The sequence below is a fragment of the Lynx rufus genome, unplaced genomic scaffold (assembly GCF_022079265.1).
Source record: "Lynx rufus isolate CCGP_SWC_20201006 ecotype Redwood Valley unplaced genomic scaffold, mLynRuf1.p SCAF_4, whole genome shotgun sequence".
Taxonomy (NCBI): domain Eukaryota; kingdom Metazoa; phylum Chordata; class Mammalia; order Carnivora; family Felidae; genus Lynx; species Lynx rufus.
The window spans coordinates 116,190,546-116,213,153 of record NW_025814856.1 but is presented as its reverse complement, the minus strand read 5'-3'; the positions used below and the strand labels follow the sequence as shown (position 1 = coordinate 116,213,153).

Below are 22,608 nucleotides of genomic sequence, written 5' to 3'. Positions count from 1 at the left end.
CTTATGAACTATTTAAATATCTTTTTGTGCCTGTACATTCTAGGCACTAGGGATAGTACAAAAAAATTCCTGTTGATGCAGACTGTGCATTTTAGTGGCCAAGACCCAGCAAATGAAAATTTATGTAGTCAGCTAAGTAGTCTGAATTAAAAATAAAATATTGAGCTTTATGACTTAACAATAGCTATAATTAGAGGCAAAGATTAGTGTGCTTCTGTGATAGGCCCCACTCAAAGGGAATTCACCACATCAAAATTCACCACATGCAGTATAAAAATAGGTAACTATTCCATTAACAAATAAGTATTTACCCTATTTTAAAATGGGGGAAAAAATTAAAGCTCACCCCTAGACAAACCTTGCTATAAATTTCAAACTGGAATCTGTAGACAAAATAAATGCCTGAAAGATACCACATGAGATGAACGTTTGTTTAGAAGAAATTGCATAAAGTTGGGAATTAACATAAAAATTTATTTAATGTGTTTCTCACTGGTTTACTATGTTCTTGGAGGCAGAAAACATTCTGAAGGGGCTGTCCTTTAATTTTGCAATTAAACTGATAAGTGGTTCACTATAAATTAATAAAAACTTGTTTTACTTTTCAAGAAAGACTTTTTACAGTTCTTGGAAGCTAAGGACAGTCAAATTTGGTTTATACTGATGGGACGATGAGATGTACATCTACATTTTATACTATAAAAAATTTAGTTACTGTTTTAACAGCTTCTCTTTAGAATAACATGCTCAGAATAATGCAACTACAGGAAAAATGGTCAAAACATAGTTTCAAATTGTACATTTTCCAACAGTGTTAAATTAATTTCAGGTCATTTAGGTTAATCTTTAAGACAGGTAGAATATCAACTATTCTCTTCATACTACCAGTCTGCCTTGAGAGTAGTCTGTTCTGATGTGCCCATAGTAGCTGTAAAAGGAAGTTCTTTGAAAAGGAACATTTTACTTGGGGCCTTGTCTCAAATGATGATGTGTTGATAAATGTATGAGAATTACATGCTTCTTTATTCTCCAGCCTCAGGAATCAGGCGGTTATGGCTTTGAACACCTTGCTGAGCCACTTAACTTCTTGTTTCGCCAAAGGAAATGAGGTTAAAGTCAGGGATCTGGAAGTAGGCAGGAGAGAGAAGCCCTCTACGAACTTTCTATGGTGCCCTTCCCTTGCTTCTTTAGTCCCAAAACCCCAGTTAATTTCTTTTTTTTTTTTTTGGCTCTTTTCCATCACAGTTACTTTGTGATTTTAAAACCTATTTCTCCCCTTGTTAATAACTTGGGAAATTGAAAATTTGTAATTTTTTCTCCCCCTCCTGATAGGTGCTGGATAGTTTACTAGTCCAGTATGGAGTGGTGGAAAGCTGTGAGCAAGGTACATGTCTTCTCAATTGCGTTCAAATTTTTAAAAGGAAGGAAATAGAAAGAAAACTAACTTTTTTTTCTTCACTTTTCTCTTCCTCTAGTGAACACTGACTCGGAAACTGCAGTCGTAAATGTAACCTATTCCAGTAAGGACCAAGCTAGACAGTAAGCAGTTTGAAACTTTTAATCTATACGTAATAACTAGGTTAAGTTTAGTGCTTACATTTTGGGCTGTTGGGTAGCAGAAATAAATTTTATTTTGCACAGTTTGACCCTGGAATTCTTTTTAAATTTGAATGTCTAATAAGAATCTGTATTAGTAAAGTTTTACTACATTTTTCATATGTCTTTAATGCCAATAATAGAGTGGTATTGTATGACGCTGCATTACATCCTATTTGCAAAAAGCTCTGGGCCTGGGTATCCTTGCCAAATTACGTAAAGACTTGTTGTTCTTATTGATATGATACATAACATTGCTATTTTATGTAAAGCGGGTAAGTTGATCGTGTGTTAAACTACCACCAGTGTTAAATGTTAAGTTTTCTTGGTCACTGATTTTTTTTTTTTATTGATGACAATTATAATTTAGGAGCATGCAGACATTGGATCAATGTAATTTGCTTTTTGATTTGAAAAACATATTCCAGTGTAATTGAGAGAGGCAAAACTTTGCAGATCAAAAAATCTCCCCTAGGAAAAGATAATTCTGTAGGCTTGGGAGTGATCTAATGAACTGGCTGAGCACTAGAGAAAAGAAGGTGAGGATGCCACACACACTGCCTTGGATAGAGCTACTCAGAGCACAAACATGCCTAGGAATGGCATGCAAGTGCTGAGTGTCAATAGACCATGGAAGTCTTAACCACCTCCAGATAAAGTACAGGCAGGAACAGACTGCCTGTTGTCTCTGTGTGGAAAAGTGAGAGGAAAGACCATGCTGGCTGACCCTGAGCCCTAAAAGGAAAAGATGAAACCTCCCCTGCAAGGGTGGGAATAGAGCTAGGTTACCAAAAGTAGTACCCACTCAGGGAGGGACTATGAAAGGAAAGATAGGGCTGGGGAGATGGAAATTTGCATAACCCAAATGGAGCTTTATTTTTTTAAATGGTGATATTAACATGGTTCAAAATTTTACAAGGTGCAAAGATGTATACAGTGCAAATCTTCCTTCCAGTATTGTCCCCAATTACTTTGTTTCCTTTCTCAGAGGTAACTAACAACACAGAAGACAGATGTGTGAATATTTCCTCCTTTTTGCACACATGATACCTTAGGATTTGACTGTATGGATATGGAATGACTTAGTCCCAAAATGGATATTAAGTTGTTTATTAAGTTTTTAGCAGTTATGAACAGTGGTATAGTGAATCCCTTTTTGCATGTCATTTTGCATATATGTGAATATCGCCGTAGGGTTAAATTCCTGGAGTTAAATTTACTAAGTCAGGATGTATGTACTTTTTTGTTGTTGGATACCAAAGCTGGCAAGTTAGCCTTCATAGAGTTTGAACTACTTTAAATTTTCATCAGCACTATGAAAGTCCATTTCCCTTTATTCTCCCTAACACGGGGCTTCATCAGACTTTGCTGACCTAGGGGATTCACCTTTAATGTTTTAATAATGAAACTTTGGATATGTTTAAAGGTATATTATTTTTACTTCTGTTTGTATCCGTCCTTCATTTGAAAAAATTCAAGTTCATAGAAGGTGTTTGGATATTATAGGAATTATGATGCAAGTTGTAAAACAAACTTTTTCTTCAACCAAATCATGTTAGGGGAAAAACGGGAAAGTAGATTGGGGTATCAAAGTGAGGGCAGTAAGAACGCAGAAGCTCCATTTTGTCTTCTATACTTCAGTCTTTACAAAGATCTGTAATGAATACTTGGTAGAGTCATCTCTCTGTTACACAGAATATATGAGATAACATCTAAATCTAAGGATATTCAGAGATAGAGGCCTTTCCTAGTTGTCTTATTTGAAAACTTATGTGAGGCTAGGTAAAGGCGGAAATACTTAATACTTATTTTTTTTTTTAATGTTTATTTGTTTTGAGAGAGAGCACAAATGAGAGAGGATCAGAGAAACAGAGAGAGACAGAGACAGAATCGTAAGCAGGCTCCACACTGTCAGTGCAGAGCCCGTCACTATCTGTGAGATCATGACTTGATCCAAAATTGAGAGTTGGACACTTAACCAACTGAGCCACCCAGGTGCCCCAACAGTTAGTTACTTATAAGGAGACTTAACTTACATAGCTTTGAAGAGACATAGAAGGACCTTAAGTAGAGACAAGTTGACATTTAGCACTCCCCTCCCCCTTAAAAAAATTCCAACTTCTTAAGAAGAGTACAAGCACAAGAAGTATAGACTGGCTAGTCAAAGCAGAAGTACTGTGGACATTAATCTTAACATGACAGCAATGTGAATGTGGAGACATTTTTTTTAATCTAAAGGTACTTTGTAGTGGTTGTTAGAAATTGGCAGGGTCCTGTTGATCCCAAGGAGGGAGGAAAAAATGTTTAGGAATTTCTAATGTAGGTAGTTAGGTAACCTAAACAAATAAATTGGGCAGTTCAGTGAGGGAAGTAGTCATCATATCCCTTATTCTAATAGTTAATCAGGTAACATTTATTGATTACCAGCTATTGACCAAAAGATAGGAATGAATAAAGGCAAAGTCCTTGACCTCAAGGATGGGCCTCCCTGTGATAAAAGTAATGGAAGGGGATCACCTGATTTTAATTCCTGACCAAGTTGAGTTTCTTTATAAGATACTGGGTTTTCTCCCCATCAAGAATTCCTAAAAAATCAAAGAGAATTAGAAAACAATTGTGTATTTAGAGAAAGTTAATAGTTTTAAAAAATGGACAAAACCAATTTTGTGAAGCAATGCTGTGAAGATTGTCTATTGAACTTCTTTATTAAGTTTTGAAAAAAGATGTGGATTACGTTCTCTGTGAGAATTTTATTTGAGAGACATTGGATATAATGGAGACAGTATGGATTCTGGGGTCACAGGACTCTGACTATAACCTTCTCTGATCTTTAGTTTTCTCAGCTGCAACATGAGAATTGACAAAAACCAAATATATTCATGCATATACACATCGTACTTAACAGAAAATGGTCTCGTCAAATGGCCTGGCACATAGGCACCCAGTAAACAGGACCTCACATTCAGCCCTCTGGTTCTGGGTTGCTTCTAGAGTAGCTTGAAGTGGTTTGAGCTGGGGAAGGTTGGTCCCTCTAGGACTGGCCCCACTGAACCTTGGACACCTGCTCTCTGGGCTCTAGCATGACTGTCTGCTGCTTACACTAGCCTGGCATGATTTCTCCACAGCTTTTCCTTGGCAACCATCTGAGCTCACACCTTCAGGTAATCAGAGCTGAATTGATAATCTCATTTGACTTCATTCCTTATCATCTGTTACTCAGAGTCCACATAACTGGGATGTGCTGATGTGGTATGAGTAGAGCACAGAGGCTAAGAGGATATATTCCGGAGTCCAGTTCCATAGAATGGACTCTGCGCCACCACTTTTCTCGCTGTGACTCTGGTCAGATTAATCTGTTTGAGCTCACCCCCATCTTGTAAAGGGGGAATAATTACAATCCTTAGCTAATGAGGCTGTTGAGAAAAACCAACAGAATGCCTCCAAAACAGAACTGGCCACCGACACTCAGGAATTCGCATCCTAGTTGAAAAAGGTCTGTGACTGCCTCTTTATTACTGAAACCTCTATGGTTGCCACTTTTAAGAGGATTCTTCAGTAAGGCTATGTCTCTAAAAATTTAACATGGAAATCTCTGCCACCTTCTGGCTAAGAAAAATGGAGGTTAATAATTAATACATTACTAGGAGATACATATATTTGTTTTTTTTTTTTTAAATATTTTTTTTTCAACGTTTATTTATTTTTTGGGACAGAGAGAGACAGAGTATGAACGGGGGAGGGGCAGAGAGAGAGGGAGACACAGAATCGGAAACAGGCTCCAGGCTCTGAGCCATCAGCCCAGAGCCTGACGCGGGGCTCGAACTCACGGACCGCGAGATCGTGACCTGGCTGAAGTCGGACGCTTAACCGACTGTGCCACCCAGGCGCCCCACATATATTTGTTTTAATCTTAAGTCTTTACTGATTCGTTAAAATAATTTTTAAAATGGGTAAAAAATGAGGAAAACTTTTAAAAAACCATTAAAAACAGAAGTACATATTTTAGTACTGTTCCTTGGAGCAAAACAAGCTCTAAGATCTCTAGATCTGGGTCTCTAGATCACCTATTTCCTCTGTGTTCTGGGGACACTTAGATAACACAGTCAAGGACAGACCTTACTCATTCGAAGGTTTGTAACGTGTGACAAAAAAAATAACCCTTCAGAATTTGTAGGCATTTAGTTCTTATGCTTTCTTTTCTTTAGGATTTTTTAAAAGTTTTTGTTTGTTTTGTTTGGTTGTTGTTGTTGAGATAGAGAGCAGGAGCAGGGGAGGAGCAGAGAGAGACACACACAGGATCCCAAGCAGGCTCTGCACTGTCAGCACAGAGCTGATGTGGGTGTGAACTCAAGAACCTCGAGATCATGACCTGAACCAAAATCGAGTCGGATGCTTAACCGACTGACCACCCAGGTGCTCCTAGGGTTCTTATTTCTGATGTTTATTTGTTTGTTAGAGAATAGGAATACAGTCTATAGTTTGAAGCTGTCATTGCAGATGCTTTACATCCATTTGAAGGAGTTTTTGAAATAATATGACTGATGGCTAAGGGGGAGGAAATTTATCTTTATGAAAATTATGTAAATAGAAGATTTTGGGAAAAGAAATGACTGATGAAGCAGTGAGACAGTGGAATTTCTTGTCATTTTGCCATTCAGAGATAACACTGTTAAATTTGCCATCAAGTTTAGCAGACATTGTCCCATGTCCTAACTTAATTAAAAAGTGACAAAGGTAATTTTGTAGAGTTTTGCAGATTGTCTTGCCATTAACTGTATTTATACCATTTGTAATCTCTGTGTAGTATTTTTGTCCCTGCTGTAGTCTTATGTATCTAGTCCTCTACTGCACATCTAGGTTGCTTGCAGTTACCTTTCCCCTTTTAGAACCATTTTAGTAATAAATGCCTTTGCAGATAAATATTTAGGTTGCATCCCTGCAATGTTATTACCAGATATTTAGTAATTAAAAAAAATTTTTTTTATGTTTGTTTATTTTTGAGAGAGCACGAGCAGGAGAAAGGCAAGAGAGAGAGGGAGACAGAATCTGAGGCAGGCTTCAGGCTCCAAGCTGTCGGCACAGAGCCCGATGCAGGGCTTGAACTCACAAAACTGTGAGATCATGACCTGAGCTGAAGTTGGATGCTTAACCAGCTGAGCCACCCAGGCACCCCAAAGTGTAGTAGTTACTCGTGAATTGTGCCTCAAACTCTTATTCTTGCTACAAGGAAAAAACAGAACTGTGTGACTTTTTCATAACGGCTAAACCTCATTTTGTTAGGAACTGTGTGATATATAATAGTGAGGTCTGGAATTTTAGAGTTGAAGGAGACCATAAATCTAATCTTTTAGTTTTGTCAGTGAGAAGGCTAATGCCAAACAAGAAAAAGACCTTTCCAAGTTACTTGGCTACTTACTGTTTAAGTTGAAATAGAATTCTGGTCCCTGGTCCATCTTCTTTTGTACTGCTCAGAACTGTATGTATTTACCCTTGGACAAGTTGAACTTCTCTGGGCCTCAATTCTTCTTTCTCTCTCTTCCTCATCATTGACTTAAACCACTTAGTCTCTCTCTCATGGTCCTTTCAGCTCTATGCTGTGACCCACCCCGGTAAACTTTTTATCCATACAATTAAGTGCTACCAGCTAGCAAAACTACTTAGGACCTTCTGAATAACCCTTAAAACCACATCAGAGCAGTCTTGTAATGATGGGAAACAGGATCCTGAGTAATGTACTTGTTGGATAAACATCTTTGATTTCAGTTGAACTGAAATACATGTGTTTTGAATAATTATGATAATTGTTTATCACACATCTTACATATATAGTAGGTTTGGTGAAAATATCATAATGTTGGCCCCATGGACTCGGCAGACCACCAGATGACATAGCTGAAATTCAAACTTCAGGCATAAAAAGACGACAGCAGTTGACCTAAAATTCACTTAGAATCTTTAATCATAAGGAAGCCATTGCTCACAGGTTACTCCTATCCCTTTTTGGCTGTGTCCAAGTTTGGAGCACTGTGGTTTGAGGGGTCCAGGATTCTATTTAGTTGGCAATTAGACAGTAGGATACATAGAGTATGTGCTGAATGCTCCCTGCTGGGAGCAGTCTGAGTCTGGAGTGTTTGAGACCTAGGCCGTACACAGATTTACTGGAGCCCTGTGCTGTCTGGCTTTCTGAGTGAGAGAATTTTTCTTGTTCCCTCTGAGAAAAATCTCCTTTTAAAGTAAAACATAGAAGTTTGGGAGTTATTTTCTGCTAAGTTGAGAGAGTGATTTCTTGGGGGCCATACAAGTATAGATAGCTCTATACTTAGAAGTGGCTGGTAATTTACATATATATATATATATCTGTTTAACCCCATTAGAAAAGGGGTCTATGTCTGTATGGTCCTCTCTCTCCAAAAATCAATTCTTTACCTTTTTTTGTAACATTACTGACTTATTTCCACAAATTTTACTTATTTTCTTCTGAAGCTGGCAATACTCAAGTGTATAGTGGGAAAAAGGGTATTACAGCAAACTATATTGCCTTTATGCCCATAGATATCGTTGATTCCTTCATTAGGTTCAGCTTCTCTTAGGTTTTAAGAACCTTCAGTGATCTATTTTACCATGGCCTTTGAAAAGGTTTAAAGTTGCTTTGAATGAATACCTAAATTGGTTGAAACGGGCAGTTCCAACTTTTATAAGTTTACATCATAATTGTTGATAAAATTTCTCAGCTGTTGTAATCCTTTAGAAATAACCAAAATATTTTATGGTCCTTAATCCACATTTTCCTTAAGAAAAAAGAGGAGAGGGAGAAGGAAGGAAACAATGTGTTAATTTAAGGTTCTGTTACAAAAGCATTGATAAAAGAATTTGTGCTGTGTATCTGCCATCAGCCTGTGAAACTCAAGAAAAGAATGTCCTGTGAAATAGAAATCACTGAGAAATATTCTAAGATATACTGTATTTGGGGAAAAAAAGCAAGACCTAAAACTATATTAACTCAATTATGCTTTTACTTTGTAGGCATTTTAAAGTAATTTTTAATTAAAAAATGAATGTGCAGTATTAATTGATAATCTAGAAGCCACACTCTGTTCTTTCCTCTATGTGTGTTCAGATATATATGTGTGTATTTGTGGGTATAATTCATAAATTTTCTTATTTACCAGTTTTATTGAGAAATAATTGACCTACAGCACTGTGTAAGTTTAAGGTGTAGGCACAATGATGTAAATATATTATGAAATGATTACCAATGTAAATTAGTTAACACCTGTCATCTCATACACAAAAGAGGTTTTTCCTTGAGATGAGAATGTTCAGAATCTACTCTTGTAACAACTTTCAAATACACCAAAAGCACAGATAACTGTTACTGTGTTGTACATTATACTCCTAGTACTTATTTTAAAACTGGAAATATTTACCTCTTTTTAAAGATGTTTTAAAAATTTGAGTATAGTTGACTTACCAAGTTATATTAGTTTCAGGTTCAGTTATGCTTTTAAAGAGGGCACTGAACACAGACACACATGTATAAACGTATGGAAAATACTGGTCCATTTGCAGATGTTATCATAGTTAACAATGATTCTGGGAAGTGTCTGGGGTGGGGGGTGGTGGTGATGGGGACAGACAAAGCTCTGTTCGATTGTGATCTCTTATGAGTTCACTCGTGTGCTAGGCACTGTGGGATAGCCATGAAATGGGATTCAAGTAAGAACAGAGGGCAGAATTCTGGGTCCTGAGAACAAGCAGCATGCCTTGTCTGGTTGCCTAGGCCTGTCTTGCAATTCCGTGCTTCTGGTGCCCTTTTTGGTGCTAGGATCATCATCTTCTTCTTCTTCTTTTTTTCCCCCTTTCCATTCACGTCAGAAACTGAATCTGCAGATAAGGAAGGCAGTATGTGAACCAGAAATGATAACTCTGGGCAACTAGAGAGAAACTGCTTCATTCCTGTTTCTTTGGTTTTGTTTTTTCCCTTACCAGGGCTGAACTCCGTGCCCATTGGGACAGAATCTGAGCAAAGAATTTGAAGTAACCCTAGAGAAAAAGTGTGGGATCTTTGTTTTTAATTTTGTTGTGTACTGGGGAGTGTATATTCTTAGGAGTGTTTATGTGCTTTTGAAATCTTGGCCATATCTTTTCTGTCAATTTTTTTGTTGAGTTATCCACTTAGAAAATAGGTAAGGTACAACACAAAAATGTAGATGAGTCTCATGAGATGCGAGACATGATACTATATAACGTGTACTCATATGTACTTACTTGTATAGAATTTTAAAACAGGCAGAATTAATCTATGGTGTTAGAAATCTAGGGGAGGGGAAATTACTGAAAAATGCCCTGATGGGGCATTTGGGGCATTGGTACATCCTAGTTCTGGATCTGGATATGTACATTCACCTGGATATGTATGCTTAAGTGTGGGTACTTTTCTGTAATGAGGTTTAAAAATGAAGAAAAAAATAGAGCTTCTCTCAAAATAGAGAGATGGGTGGGTAAATGGATGCATGCATGGATAGATAGATAAAGTAGAAAATAGCTTCATTTGCTTTTTTTGATTCACTAGCACCCCTGCCTCTGCCGCAAATCAGATCATAAATTCCACAGGGTCAGGGACTGCTTTTTTCTCAGAGACTTGCTCATGAACTGCTGAGAATTTATTGACTGACTGATTAGCCTAAGTATTAATTTGTATGTGTCTCCCATGAGTGCTTTAGGGATATTTGTCCTGCAATTCTTAAAATGTTTTAATATTTTTATTTTTCAAGAGGGTGAAGTGGGGGATGTACATATTTCTAACATCTTTTCCATTCTGATTTGGGAAAACCAGACAAGACAAAGACTGTCCACTCACTTCTTTGAAGTTTAGGTACTCATAAGCTGTTATTAACCTCACGCGTAACACCATTTTTAATCAAACTCTGTTGATTAACCTTTTTTCTATTTTTCATTGGTAAGTGGCAAATATGTTCCCTTTGGAAACTTGGTCTTCTATGCGTGCGCGTGTGTCTGTGTGTTTGGGGGTTGGATTGTATGTGTTCAGAGTTTACTACTTGCTCAGTGGCTTTGTTCAGAATTTTTAGAAGTGGTAATCCAGAGTGGAAAGAGATGGGTATTGCTTTGCTGAAAGGTTTATATATAACTCAATTTCTCTTCCCATACTCTGCTCCTTGTCATCTTCCAGAGCTTTAGACAAACTAAATGGATTCCAGTTGGAGAGCTTCACATTGAAAGTGGCCTACATCCCTGATGAAATGGCTGCCCAGCAGAACCCCTCACAGCAGCCCCGGGGTCGTCGTGGGTTTGGGCAGAGGGGCTCATCGAGGCAGGGATCTCCAGGATCCATCTCCAAGCAGAAACCATGTGACTTGCCTCTGCGCCTGCTGGTCCCTACCCAATTTGTTGGAGCCATCATAGGAAAAGAAGGTGCCACCATTCGGAACATTACCAAACAGACTCAGTCAAAGTGAGTATTGGTGAGGCTGCAGTGGATGTTAATATTTTCCCCTTTGAATTTTAATAACAGTAAGTTGTTCTGGTACTTGATGTCCTTCTGAGTGTGGCCGTGATTCCTCCTTGTACAGTATTTGGGAATCTGGAAAAACCTTGTGATTTGATAATCTGAGGCAAAACCTTAATCTCAAAGAGAACTTCAAATTTGCACACATAAATGGAAAACAAATGATACCTAATCCACTTCTGATGCGGGAGGCACTGGCGAATAAAAGGGCCACTACTTGCCTATTCTCTACTCCCCTATCCCTGTCCCCAGTCCTACCCCCAGTGATACCTGCCTTCAGTGTTTTTGGAAGTAATTTTCTGGGTCCAGTACAGACGTAGTTTTTCAATCATGCTTTATGTCGGTAAAGAATCATTCAGTTTATGGTCCAAATTTATCCCATAATTAAGCCATGTGGTTGGATTGGCTTATTCTTTAGGATGTTAATTTGATAGTCTTAATATGCAAATTTTAAGGGATTGGAGATTGTCCATTAAACATTGGAGCTAGCTTTGCAGCAGTAGAAAGCAAGAGCTGTGTGTTTTTATTTATGACGGTAGCCCCAGTGCTGAGCACATGGTCTGCTAGGTAGAAGACTCTCATATTTATCAAATGAATGAAATGACTGTATGTAAATTACATTTAGTGCCCTTAAAATACATCTAAGATACTCTTTAAAAGTTTCAGTGCATTATATGTTGATTTGCTTATTAACCATCCTGTTAGGCTCTATGTGGATCTTTTGACCCAAAGGAGCTTGACAATGAACTGTCCTCACCCCTTGTTCTGTAAAGTGCACTAAGCACCTCTCTGGGGACAGTGGCTGCCATAGCGCACTGGAGAGAGGTGGCTGTGTCATTGTACACAACAATGGAAATGGAAATGTCCTTGGACCAGCTACGAAGATGAATGGATTATTTTGTGTTTTAAATTTGTAAGTAAAGTAAGGAAAATGACTTTATTTTATGTGGTCCATGGAGTTAAGCAGTCTTTTTCTGAAAGTACAGCTATGGTACTATGTAGGTCTTGATTATGTATGTTTGTTCCCCTGAGCTTAACAGGATATTCATATTTATCGCAGGCACCATGCCAGTGTTGAACTAGCTGACTCATTTCTCCTGCAGAAGCGAAATGAGCTGTGTTTGGTGGTGGTTGCATGCCCACTCTACCTGCACGGTGATGTCTGATCCTGCCCTCCCTCCCCCTGCTTTGAAGCAGGAAATGTGGGATACTGGTAACCTTTGTGTTAAACCAGTGGTCTTTGACTTCATAATGTAGGGAGTGGGGAAGTTTTAATCTTAAATTTGCCTGGTTTTAATATTGAAATGGAAGGGCTCCTTGCTTTCCTTTATCCACTGTTACCTGCAGAAACTAATTATTAAATGGTTTCCCTTCCTTGTCCTGTGGCAGATTAGAGTTACTCTTTTAAAGCTACTCATTTCCTTGTCAGAGGAAAGAGCTTCTATGAATTAAATTGAACTGTTTGTTTTATTAAGGCAGGAAGATGGAGGATGGAAAGGGAAGGGAAGCAATTTTTGTTATATCCGATGATTCATTTGCAGAGTTCTGCCAGTGGATTTAATTAACTCTTGGCCATTGAAACTAGTCATTATTAGATCTTCTGTTTCTGGAATGGTCTCAGAGGGCTACCCTGATCTATAAAGCAATATTCCCTTCTCTCAGAGGATCAGAGTTTAGTAATCCTTAACACGGGTGAATGGGTGGAAATAAACTAGATTAACATTTTACCTACTAGAACATAAGCAATACTTAACAGTGATTGGGAATTGAAATAGTGGTTTGGAAAGATAGTTCCTGAGATTGGGAGTTAACCTGAAATATTTTTTTAAATTATTTCTAGACAGCTCTTATTTGTTTAATTTCTACATTGCCTTTTTTTTTTTTTTAAAGGTTCTGGAAATGTTTTTAAATTTAAGTATAATTAAGGTACAGTATTATTTTCAGGTGTATAGTACCATGATTGAGCAATTGTATACACTACTCAGTGCTTATCATGATAATATATTCTTAATATTACTCCTTTATCTCACCCATCACCCCGCCTACTCATTGCCCTTTAAATTCAGAGATGAGGGGCGCCTGGGTGGCGCAGTCGGTTAAGCGTCCGACTTCAGCCAGGTCACGATCTCGCGGTCCGTGAGTTCGAGCCCCGCGTCGGGCTCTGGGCTGATGGCTCAGAGCCTGGAGCCTGTTTCCGATTCTGTGTCTCCCTCTCTCTCTGCCCCTCCCCCGTTCATGCTCTGTCTCTCTCTGTCCCAAAAATAAATAAATGTTGAAAAAAAAAAATTTAAATTCAGAGATGAATCTTCAGGTTTCAAACATTTAGAAAAATGAAATGCAAACCTTGACTTTATTGGTGTGGTGAAGCAGCCGTTCTTAAGGCAAGGAGTTGTGTAGCTCTTCTAGTGTTTGAATGGCCAGAGGGACTCACAAGTATTTAATTTTCCCCAAACACACTTTTTCAGATAATTTTCTTTCTTGTACTTCTTAAACGACAGAAGACTCACTTTGTATTTAATTAAAAATAAGCGTGCACATTTTTAAAAAGGGGGCGGTTACCTTTCATCTTATCCCTGGAAGTATTGTTAAGTTGGGAATCTGTCTTTATAGGACTTATTCCTTGTATCTGCTAACATGGGTAGCTTTAAAAGAGAAATCCTAGGGTGCCTGGGTGGCTCAGTCGGTTAAGTGTCTGACTTCTGCTCAGGTCACGATCTTAGTTTGTGGTTTTGAGCCGCGCATCGGGCTCTGTGCTGACAGCTCGGAGCCTGCTTCAGATTCTGTGTCTCCCTCTCTCTTTGCCCCTCCCCAGCTTGCCCTCTGTCTCTCTCTTAAAAGTGAATAAACATTAAAAAAAAAAAAAAAGAAACCTTATCATATGTATTGTTTCTTCTTTCATGTAAGATGAAGGACCTCTTATTGTGTTGGTATCTGTAACTTCACAACATGTTTTTTAAATTATTTTTTTACTTAAACTTTAACCAGTCCAGTATTGGTTTCAGGAGTAGAATTTGGTGATTCATCACTTATATACAGTACCCACTGGTGGCTCATCACCACAAGTGCCCTCCTTAATATCCATCACCTGTCTAGCCCATCACCTGTCTAGCCCATCCCCCACCAACCGCCCTTCATCAACCCATAGTTTGCTGTCTATCATTAAGAGTCTCTTATGGGGCGCCTGGGTGGCTCAGTCAGTTAAGCGTCCAACTTCGGCTCAGGTCATGATCTCATAGTTCGTGAGTTCGAGCCCTGCATCGGGCTCTGTACTGACAGCTCAGAGCCTGGCACCTGCTTGGGATTCTGTGTCTGTCTGTCTCTCTCTCTCTCTGCCCCTCCCCCTCCCCCACTCGTGCTCTGTCTCTATTTCAATAAATGAATAAGCATTAAAAAATTAAAAAAAAAAGTCTCTTGTGGTTTGTTTCCCTCTGTTATCTCCCTGCCCCCTTCCCATACATTCATCTGTTTTGTTTCTTAAATTCTACATATGAGTGAAAATCATAAGGTATTTGTCTATTGACTTATTTTGCTTAGCATAATACATTCTAGTTCCATCCACGTCATTGCAAATGCAAGCTTTCATTGTTTTTGATGGGGTAATATTGCACTGTGTATATATATACCACATGTTCTTTATCCTACATCAGTTGATAGATATTTGGGCTCTCTCCTTAGTTTGGCTAATGTTGATACTGCTGCTACAAACATTAGGATGCATCCATCAAATCTTTATTTCTGTGTCCTTTGGGATAAATACTTAATAGTGCAGTTGCTGGGTTGTAGGGTAGTTCTATTTTTAGTTTTTTGAGGAACCTCCATACTCTTCTCCAGAGTGGCTGCACCAGTTTGCTTTCCTGTTACTTTGAAGTTGATATTCCAGACTCTGTATATGTGAATACATGCTTACAGTTTTCCTTTTCTCCTTGTGCTCACTGTAAGAATCGATGTCCATCGTAAAGAGAATGCAGGTGCTGCTGAGAAGTCCATTACTATCCTCTCTACCCCTGAAGGGACCTCTGCGGCTTGTAAATCTATTCTGGAGATTATGCATAAGGAAGCTCAAGATATAAAATTGTGAGTAAAGAGGATTAAGCTGTGAAGAGGTTGATACTCATGCTGCTTTATTTTGGACTTCTATGACAGAATTCTTAGGCATTGTCAACAAACAGGGCAGTGCTGTCCTGAAGAGCTGTGGTGGTAGGTACTCCTGAGTTGGTTATAAAGTAGAAGTCTTTTAAGTATTTTATTTTCAATCATGTTTGGATATGGGGTGGTTGGTATTAATGGGGAGAGTCTAGCTGTAGGAGAAGGCACCTATGGGATAGGAAGCCCACCTGAGAACCAAGAAATCTTCTTGGGATTTACCGAAAATGGGCCTCAAACCCTGACTCCCTTACTCGGAGCCCATGGGAGCTCTGTTCTTATTTTCTGCCCAGCCCTACTCTGCAGCAGCGGGGAGTATAGAGGTGGAGAAATCTCTAATCCTGTGCTAAGGGAAACTGGAGATTTATTTGGGTGTTTGAGGTTGAAACTCTAAATGCCTGTTCCACAAGAACTTTGAACAGAGGTTAGGTTCTATGCCACTTGAGCTTATAGCACAACACTCTCCTAAAAGGAGAGAGCAGACTAAGGTACTGGAGTTAGCCTGGGGACCTAATCACTAGCACTTAATTTGTAGGGACCTTTAATATGTATTAAATGTATTTTAGTTGTAAGATGTTACATGTAGCTTTAAGTTCATAATTCTTTAAAAAAAAAAAAAATTCGGAAAGTCTCACTATCCAGATAATGCCGGTGATATTTTTCAGCAGTGATATGTATCACTTGGAAATTCAGAAAGGTACACAATGAAAAGTGAAAGCCCCCCTTCCTGCTCTTATACTCTTCCCCTAAAGAGTAATCACTGTTGAGTTTCTTCTGTTTCCTTCTGTAAATTGTGCATGTATCTCTAGGAATGTAGTTCACAATTCATAATAAAATCCTATTGTTTTGCATTTGTACATTGTGTTCTGGTATTGGGGATTTAGGGATGTGGGTTTGAGTAAGAGGTGTTTTCAATGAGCTAACGAAGATAATCCCTGAGATGCGTGGAAGAAAATGGTTTTAAAAGTTACCTTCAAATACTTGTTATTGTTTTTTTGTCCCCTCTATTCATGCATTGCTAGAATGGAGGTCAGTGGACTTTAAACTCAACCTAGCATAATGCTTCCTATGTCGTAGGTAAGAAGTGTAAATGTGTAATGAATGGATACTGTCTTTTTACCCAAGAGAAGGTTTACTTCTCCTGATTGCATGACCTTTTTCTTTTTTTATTTACAGCACAGAAGAGATTCCCTTGAAGATTTTAGCCCATAATAACTTTGTAGGCCGTCTTATTGGTAAGGAAGGAAGAAATCTTAAAAAAATTGAGCAAGACACTGACACTAAAATCACGATATCTCCGTAAGTGCTGCCTTGCTTTCTTTGAGTTAGAAATTTTTCTAGCACTGTGAAGCTGTGGGTTGTGTATTATACAGAGCCACTCCCATCTTTCAGGAGTTTGAGCTACCCTGTACCAACATACTTTTTTTTGTTTCTCCAACTTAATCTACTACCTACTATCTGTGTCTAACCCATATTGAAAGCATTATCTTTTCCTCCTAAAGAGGCAGAAAGCACTACTAAATACTTTACATTCATACTTTCTGGCTGAAGTCTTGGTCAGATTTACTGATCACTACTCCCACAGTTGAAATAAGTAACCCAATTTATTATCCACTGCTGTGTAACAAATTATCCCAACATTTGACAGCTTGAAACAATAGTAAACATTTATTGCTCACCTAGTTTCTGTGGGTCAAGAATGCAGAAGCAGCTTAACTGGGTGTTTCTGGCTTGGGGTCACTTGATGTTGCTGAGAAGTTCATACTGACTGTTGATGTGAGGCCTTAGCACATGGTCCTCTCCCCAGGGCTGCTTGGGTGTCTTTAGGACAGTGGTAGCTGTCTTCCCCCAGAGTGGATTATCCAAGAAAGAGCAAGATGGAAGTGACAATGTCTTTTATAACACAGCCTCAGAAGTCACACTCTATCATTTTTCTAGTATAATTGACACAGGTCATCTCTATTCAGTGTGAGAGAGGACTGGGCCCACTGGGGAGTAGGTCATCTTGGAAGCTGGCTGTCACACCTTGGGTCTATGAATGCTCTGAAATTGTATGGAAAGGTTTCCCTTTCTGGGGGTAACTATTCTTTACATCACAGTACCCAAAAAAGATGAGGTGAGAGGAGATTGATGAACTAAGGAAAAATGCTAAGGAAAGACAGGCAGCATGTTCATGCAGCAAGGAGTTTTCAAAGAAGGGAGTGCTAGGAAAGTCCTGCCTGATTGTAAAAAAAAAAAAAAAACAAAAACCACAGAGTGTCTTGAATTTTACACCCCAAAATGAGAGGGTTTTCAGAGAAAAAAATCTTAAAAGCTATTGTAAAGCAGCTATTAGAAAAAAGCTAATATAAAATGCTTGGCAGGGAGAGGTGGGTTGAGACCAGAGATGAGAAATACACTTTTTCCGTCTAAGACAAATAGTCTTCCTTATGTAGATGTTTACATTTTTAGCAAATAAGAGAAAAGGTTAAGGAATAATAACCCATTCATCTGGCTCAAGTTGAGCTTACGGCATTCTGCTAAGTAGTGAAAATGAGGATTTTAACTCTACAATTACGAAGGAGAGCTCTACCAGTTTTCCGTATCCTTTCAATCTATGTACTTAGTCTTGTTTTCCATGGTTAAGAATCTTCCATTGCTTTCCTCTCAAGGCTGTTGAGTGGCTCAGGCTCAGGCAGTCTCAATTGTCATCTCAGTGGATTATGAAGCTTCAGCAGAATCTTGGTCAAGCAGAGGGTTTCTGAATACTGCTAAGGCCTTCTAATGTAGGGTCTATATGGTCATCAAGGGATCATGTTTTTAATTTAGTCAAGACACATTGATTTATGTTATTTTCTCCAGCTTACTTTAAACTCTAAAATTACTGGCAAAAAGTAAGTTTAGACACATGAATTCTGGTTTGCCTTTTTGGAATATTTCCATGTTTATTTCTTGCTGGTGACCCAGAAAATGCAATTGCATGAGACTGCCAATTATGTTTAGAATTGGTCCACGCAGTCTAGGAACATCCTTATTAAAGTTTTTGTACATCTGGTTCTTGGTTTCCACTAAAACCGTACACCCCTGTGATCATTTTCTTTACATTTCACTGTTGAATTGTTGTGAAAAAAGTTCACTTAACTTAAGTGGTCAAGAAGTACACTGTGTTTCAAACATGGACTTAAGTGAACTGTGTACACCCAGTAATTTCTGTTGAGAAGACTGGAGGGGAAGTATTTTCTTCGGCAGCTTTACAGTTCTTGGATTCCTATCTTTTGGGGCTTACTCATTTTTCATCATGTCTGACCACCCACTTTTACATACTGCCAGCCACCACAGTTGGGTTTTAATTGCCATCTGTGGCTGGACTGTTATTAACTGTCTTCCTCCTGTAATTTCCATTCTTTTTCTTTTCCCTCTTTTTCATTCTGCAGATTGCAGGAATTGACGCTGTATAATCCAGAGCGCACCATTACAGTTAAAGGCAACGTTGAAACATGTGCCAAAGCTGAGGAAGAGATCATGAAGAAAATCAGGGAGTCTTATGAAAATGATATTGCTTCTATGAATGTTAGTTTTAATATGGAGGACATGCCTTTATTTTGATGAACAGTTAAAAGATGTTTTCAATTGCATTAATCCTGATGTCGTTAATGGTGGCAGCATTAGATGTAGTTTCTAATTGATTTTTAGCACCATAGTTGAGTGTGCCGTGGGATAGTTTGGAAGACCACAGGCTTTGACATCAGGTTTGGCTCTCTGTGATTTTAGCAAATGGTATAGTCTTGGAGCCTTAGCTTCCTTATCTGTTAAATAAGGCTAATACTTTCCTAAAAAAAGATGAGTATCTTCTGCACAATGTTAATTTGAAGATTAGTAGAGTAGGAACGTGGGCTTAAGAGGTACGTGAACTGGGTTTGAGTCCTAGTTCAACCACTGATTAGCTGCAGCTCTGTTCTCTTGGACAACTTACCTGTTCTCCAAGCATTGGTTTCTTCATCTGTGAAATGGGGCTGTTGTGCCTACATTGAATGCTTATTAGGACTGGGATTATAATAGATACCACGCATATAAAAGCAACTGTTAAGAATTCAAATTTTAATTTTAATTTGGTTAGTCATAAACCTTGGCATTAAAACAACTAAAAATGACAAAATAATCTGTGTAGAGCAATGAAGGCAATTAAAGTGAATTGCTGACCTTCCTGAGTGGATGGAATGGTGCAGAAAATGTAACATGTCTGTAGTCCATTTTGAATTTTCAAGTAAATGAAAAAAACACTCCTCGGTTGGGCCTGTCATCTGAAACACTACATGTAAAAGAAGGGAAATATAAAAATAATACCTTTGTTAGAGGAACCTAGAAATATGCTGATCATTTTACCTCCCATGACTGGCTGCCTTATCTACCTTCCCATTATAACTGCTCATCTGATGTTTCAGAGTCAGTTGCGAGTTAATCCAACCATACACCTTTTAAAGAGATTCCCAGGTAATGCTCACGTCTCAGCTGTCATCTCCACTTCACTTTCTCAGCCCTTATAAAATTCAGCCAACACAAAGTCCTCTTTCTGGCTCCTGGATACACTCCAAAGATATGTCTAGTTGCCATAGTTGTATGGGATGGGACCTGATTGCCAAAGATCTTGACTTTGTTTTAGACTTTTAGACCCACGACAGCCAAATTTTATCCAAGGAGTAAAGATCTCTTAATAATACCTTTTTCTGTATATCTGGTTTGCTTTTCAGTGCACAAATCTCGTTTGCTTACTTCTTCAACTAATGCAAGGTTTTCAGTCTGTATTTACTGCGTGCCCATAGCACACAGAGTACATATTTGTCTAAGCACTGTGAGCTGATCATTAAGGAAAGCGAGGGTATGTTGCCTGCTTTGAGAAAGCTAGTGTAGCTTCAGATCAAGGAGGGGGCAAATGAGCACACAGATTTTAACATATCAAGAAATATAAACAGATATGTGCTCAAGTATAATAACATGGAACATCTGCTCTGTTCTAAAATTTGAGTCATAAAATGATTTTTTTAATTTTTTTTTTACTAGACAAGGTCACAATCTGAATATTGTCACTTATAATTACACTTGATTTTTTTAAATGTAAAATGAGGGACCTTTTTACTGTTGCAGCTTCAAGCACATTTAATTCCTGGATTAAATCTGAATGCCTTGGGTCTGTTCCCACCCACTTCAGGGATGCCACCTCCCACCTCAGGGCCCCCTTCAGCTATGACTCCTCCTTACCCACAGTTTGAGGTAAGATAATGTACCTTGGCTTTCTTTATGGGTGAGCGGGATGCAGTCAGAGGGACATAGTTATTAGACTTTGTTGCTCTCGAGTAGGGTGACATTCGATGCTGATTGTAAAACTTGGTCCCCATATGATCTATCAGTTGAGAGCCAACACATGCTCTCTAGTTCATATCAGTAGAACCTTCCTACCTACCCCTTTGTAGAAGGAACACGTGAAATACTCTTTTGAAGTTTTTGGGTAGTAGGGTTGTCACCATGGGCTCTTAAATCTCCAAAGAAAAGTTTGAGACTTTGGGAAGGGGAAAGAAGTTATTTTTAAATGTTGAAAGATAGGACTTTTAAAAGGCTTCCTTCATCTTAAACTTCACCTGGAAGTCAAATGCTTTGAAAGGTCAATAAAAGTGTGTTTTCCACTTTGTGCTTTTTGAACAGTGAGCTCCAGCTAGTTGTGCTCATGGGTCTCTTGTGCGTGTGTATGTGTGCAACCATTAGACAGCTTTTATTTGTTTTGTAAACAGGTAGACTATTAAGGAACCTTATTTTTATATTTATTTCTTAAAAATAGCATTTTTTTCTGAGGTTGGAAATAGGAGACCAGTGATAGTATAAAAATAATTGCAGTATAACATATACCTTGTAATTTTTTTTTTTAAAGTAGTTCACAGTTCTGTTGCGTTATCAATGATAATTAGAGGTAGAGAATCATCATGGAAATAACAACATTCTAGGATCTTCCCTTATGGATTTGTTTTTACATCTCTCCCTTCCTGTTTGACTCTTTCCTTCTATATGCTTTGAGTAGTACCTCCTATTCCAATTCAGGGAAATGTCCAGCTGGAACAGCTTGGGGATTCCAACATAACAGTGCCTAGACTACATGTAGAGTAAAATGCTCCTGGAATTGTACTGATAACAGATTGCTGAGATTGTTCATATTTTATCCCTGTATGAATGAGAATTTCCTAGGCCTGTCTTGAACCACCTGTGTTAGGTGTTGTTTACTTTTGGCCTCTTCTTGTAGTGTTTCTGCTTTTATGGTCAGCAACATTTGCATCTTCCCCTACAACTCACCAGCCACCCTGAACACGTTTGGTCCTGGAAACCATATAACAAAGCCCATTCATCTATGGATAGGCATCAAAATTTCAACCCCATGATAGTGTGAATAGATCTATTATGCATTATCTGAAGCTTTCCACCACAGCTAAAGGTGATGTGAAGTAGTTGACATGTTTGTACTTTGATGCTAAAGGGGCTAAGGGAAGGATCTCTGGGATGAGAGCCCAGGTTCAGCCCAGCTCTGCCTGCGCTTTGTATCACCATAGGTCACTCTCCTCTTCCCCCTGGGTTTGTCTTCTCGCACAATGAAGAAACTGAACCAGGACTCTTCTCTCTCTCCTCTCAAATCAGACATTACTAGTGTTTACAAAATTTAATAATATAAAAAGTTTAAGAGGAGGGTAAAAGTGAACCTAAAATAGGAATTTGAGAAAATATGGACTTAAGGTCTAATTTGCCTATTTCTTTATTATAAATAGATGAATTTGTCATATTACTGAGTTTAAGGCACATGTATCTCTGACATTTCTGTGTCAAGCAGCATTGATTAAAATCTACAAGGAGCTGATTATTTTTTTTTTTTTTTAATTTTTTTTTTTTTTCAACGTTTATTTATTTTTGGGACAGAGAGAGACAGAGCATGAACGGGCGAGGGGCAGAGAGAGAGGGAGACACAGAATCGGAAACAGGCTCCAGGCTCTGAGCCATCAGCCCAGAGCCCGACGCGGGGCTCGAACTCACGGACCGCGAGATCGTGACCTGGCTGAAGTCGGACGCTTAACCGACTGCGCCACCCAGGCGCCCCAAGGAGCTGATTATTTAAAACAACTCATTGCTGAAGAAGCTCTTATTTATTTATTTATTTATTTATTTATTTATTTATTTATTTATTTATGCTTGTTTATTTTTGAGAGTGAGAGAGACAGCATGAGCAGGGGAGGGGCAGAGGGAGAGGGAGACACAGAATCTGAAGCAGGCTCCAGGCTCCGAGCTATCAACACAGAGCTCGATGCAGGGCTCTAACTCACGAATCATGAGAT

The 22,608-nt window shown here is 38.6% G+C and overlaps 1 protein-coding gene across 1 annotated transcript in view; it reads left to right on the top strand.

Moving 5' to 3' along the window:
- The window catches only part of IGF2BP3 (insulin like growth factor 2 mRNA binding protein 3), a 152,216-nt gene that overhangs the window by 105,159 nt on the left and 24,449 nt on the right, over positions 1 to 22,608 (top strand). Inside the window, exons 4-10 of the mRNA XM_047095908.1 lie at positions 1,333 to 1,384; positions 1,476 to 1,539; positions 10,787 to 11,068; positions 15,062 to 15,196; positions 16,442 to 16,564; positions 18,679 to 18,814; positions 20,387 to 20,512. Coding sequence (XP_046951864.1) covers positions 1,333 to 1,384; positions 1,476 to 1,539; positions 10,787 to 11,068; positions 15,062 to 15,196; positions 16,442 to 16,564; positions 18,679 to 18,814; positions 20,387 to 20,512 — 918 coding nt within the window. The remainder of the gene's footprint in view (positions 1 to 1,332; positions 1,385 to 1,475; positions 1,540 to 10,786; positions 11,069 to 15,061; positions 15,197 to 16,441; positions 16,565 to 18,678; positions 18,815 to 20,386; positions 20,513 to 22,608) is intronic.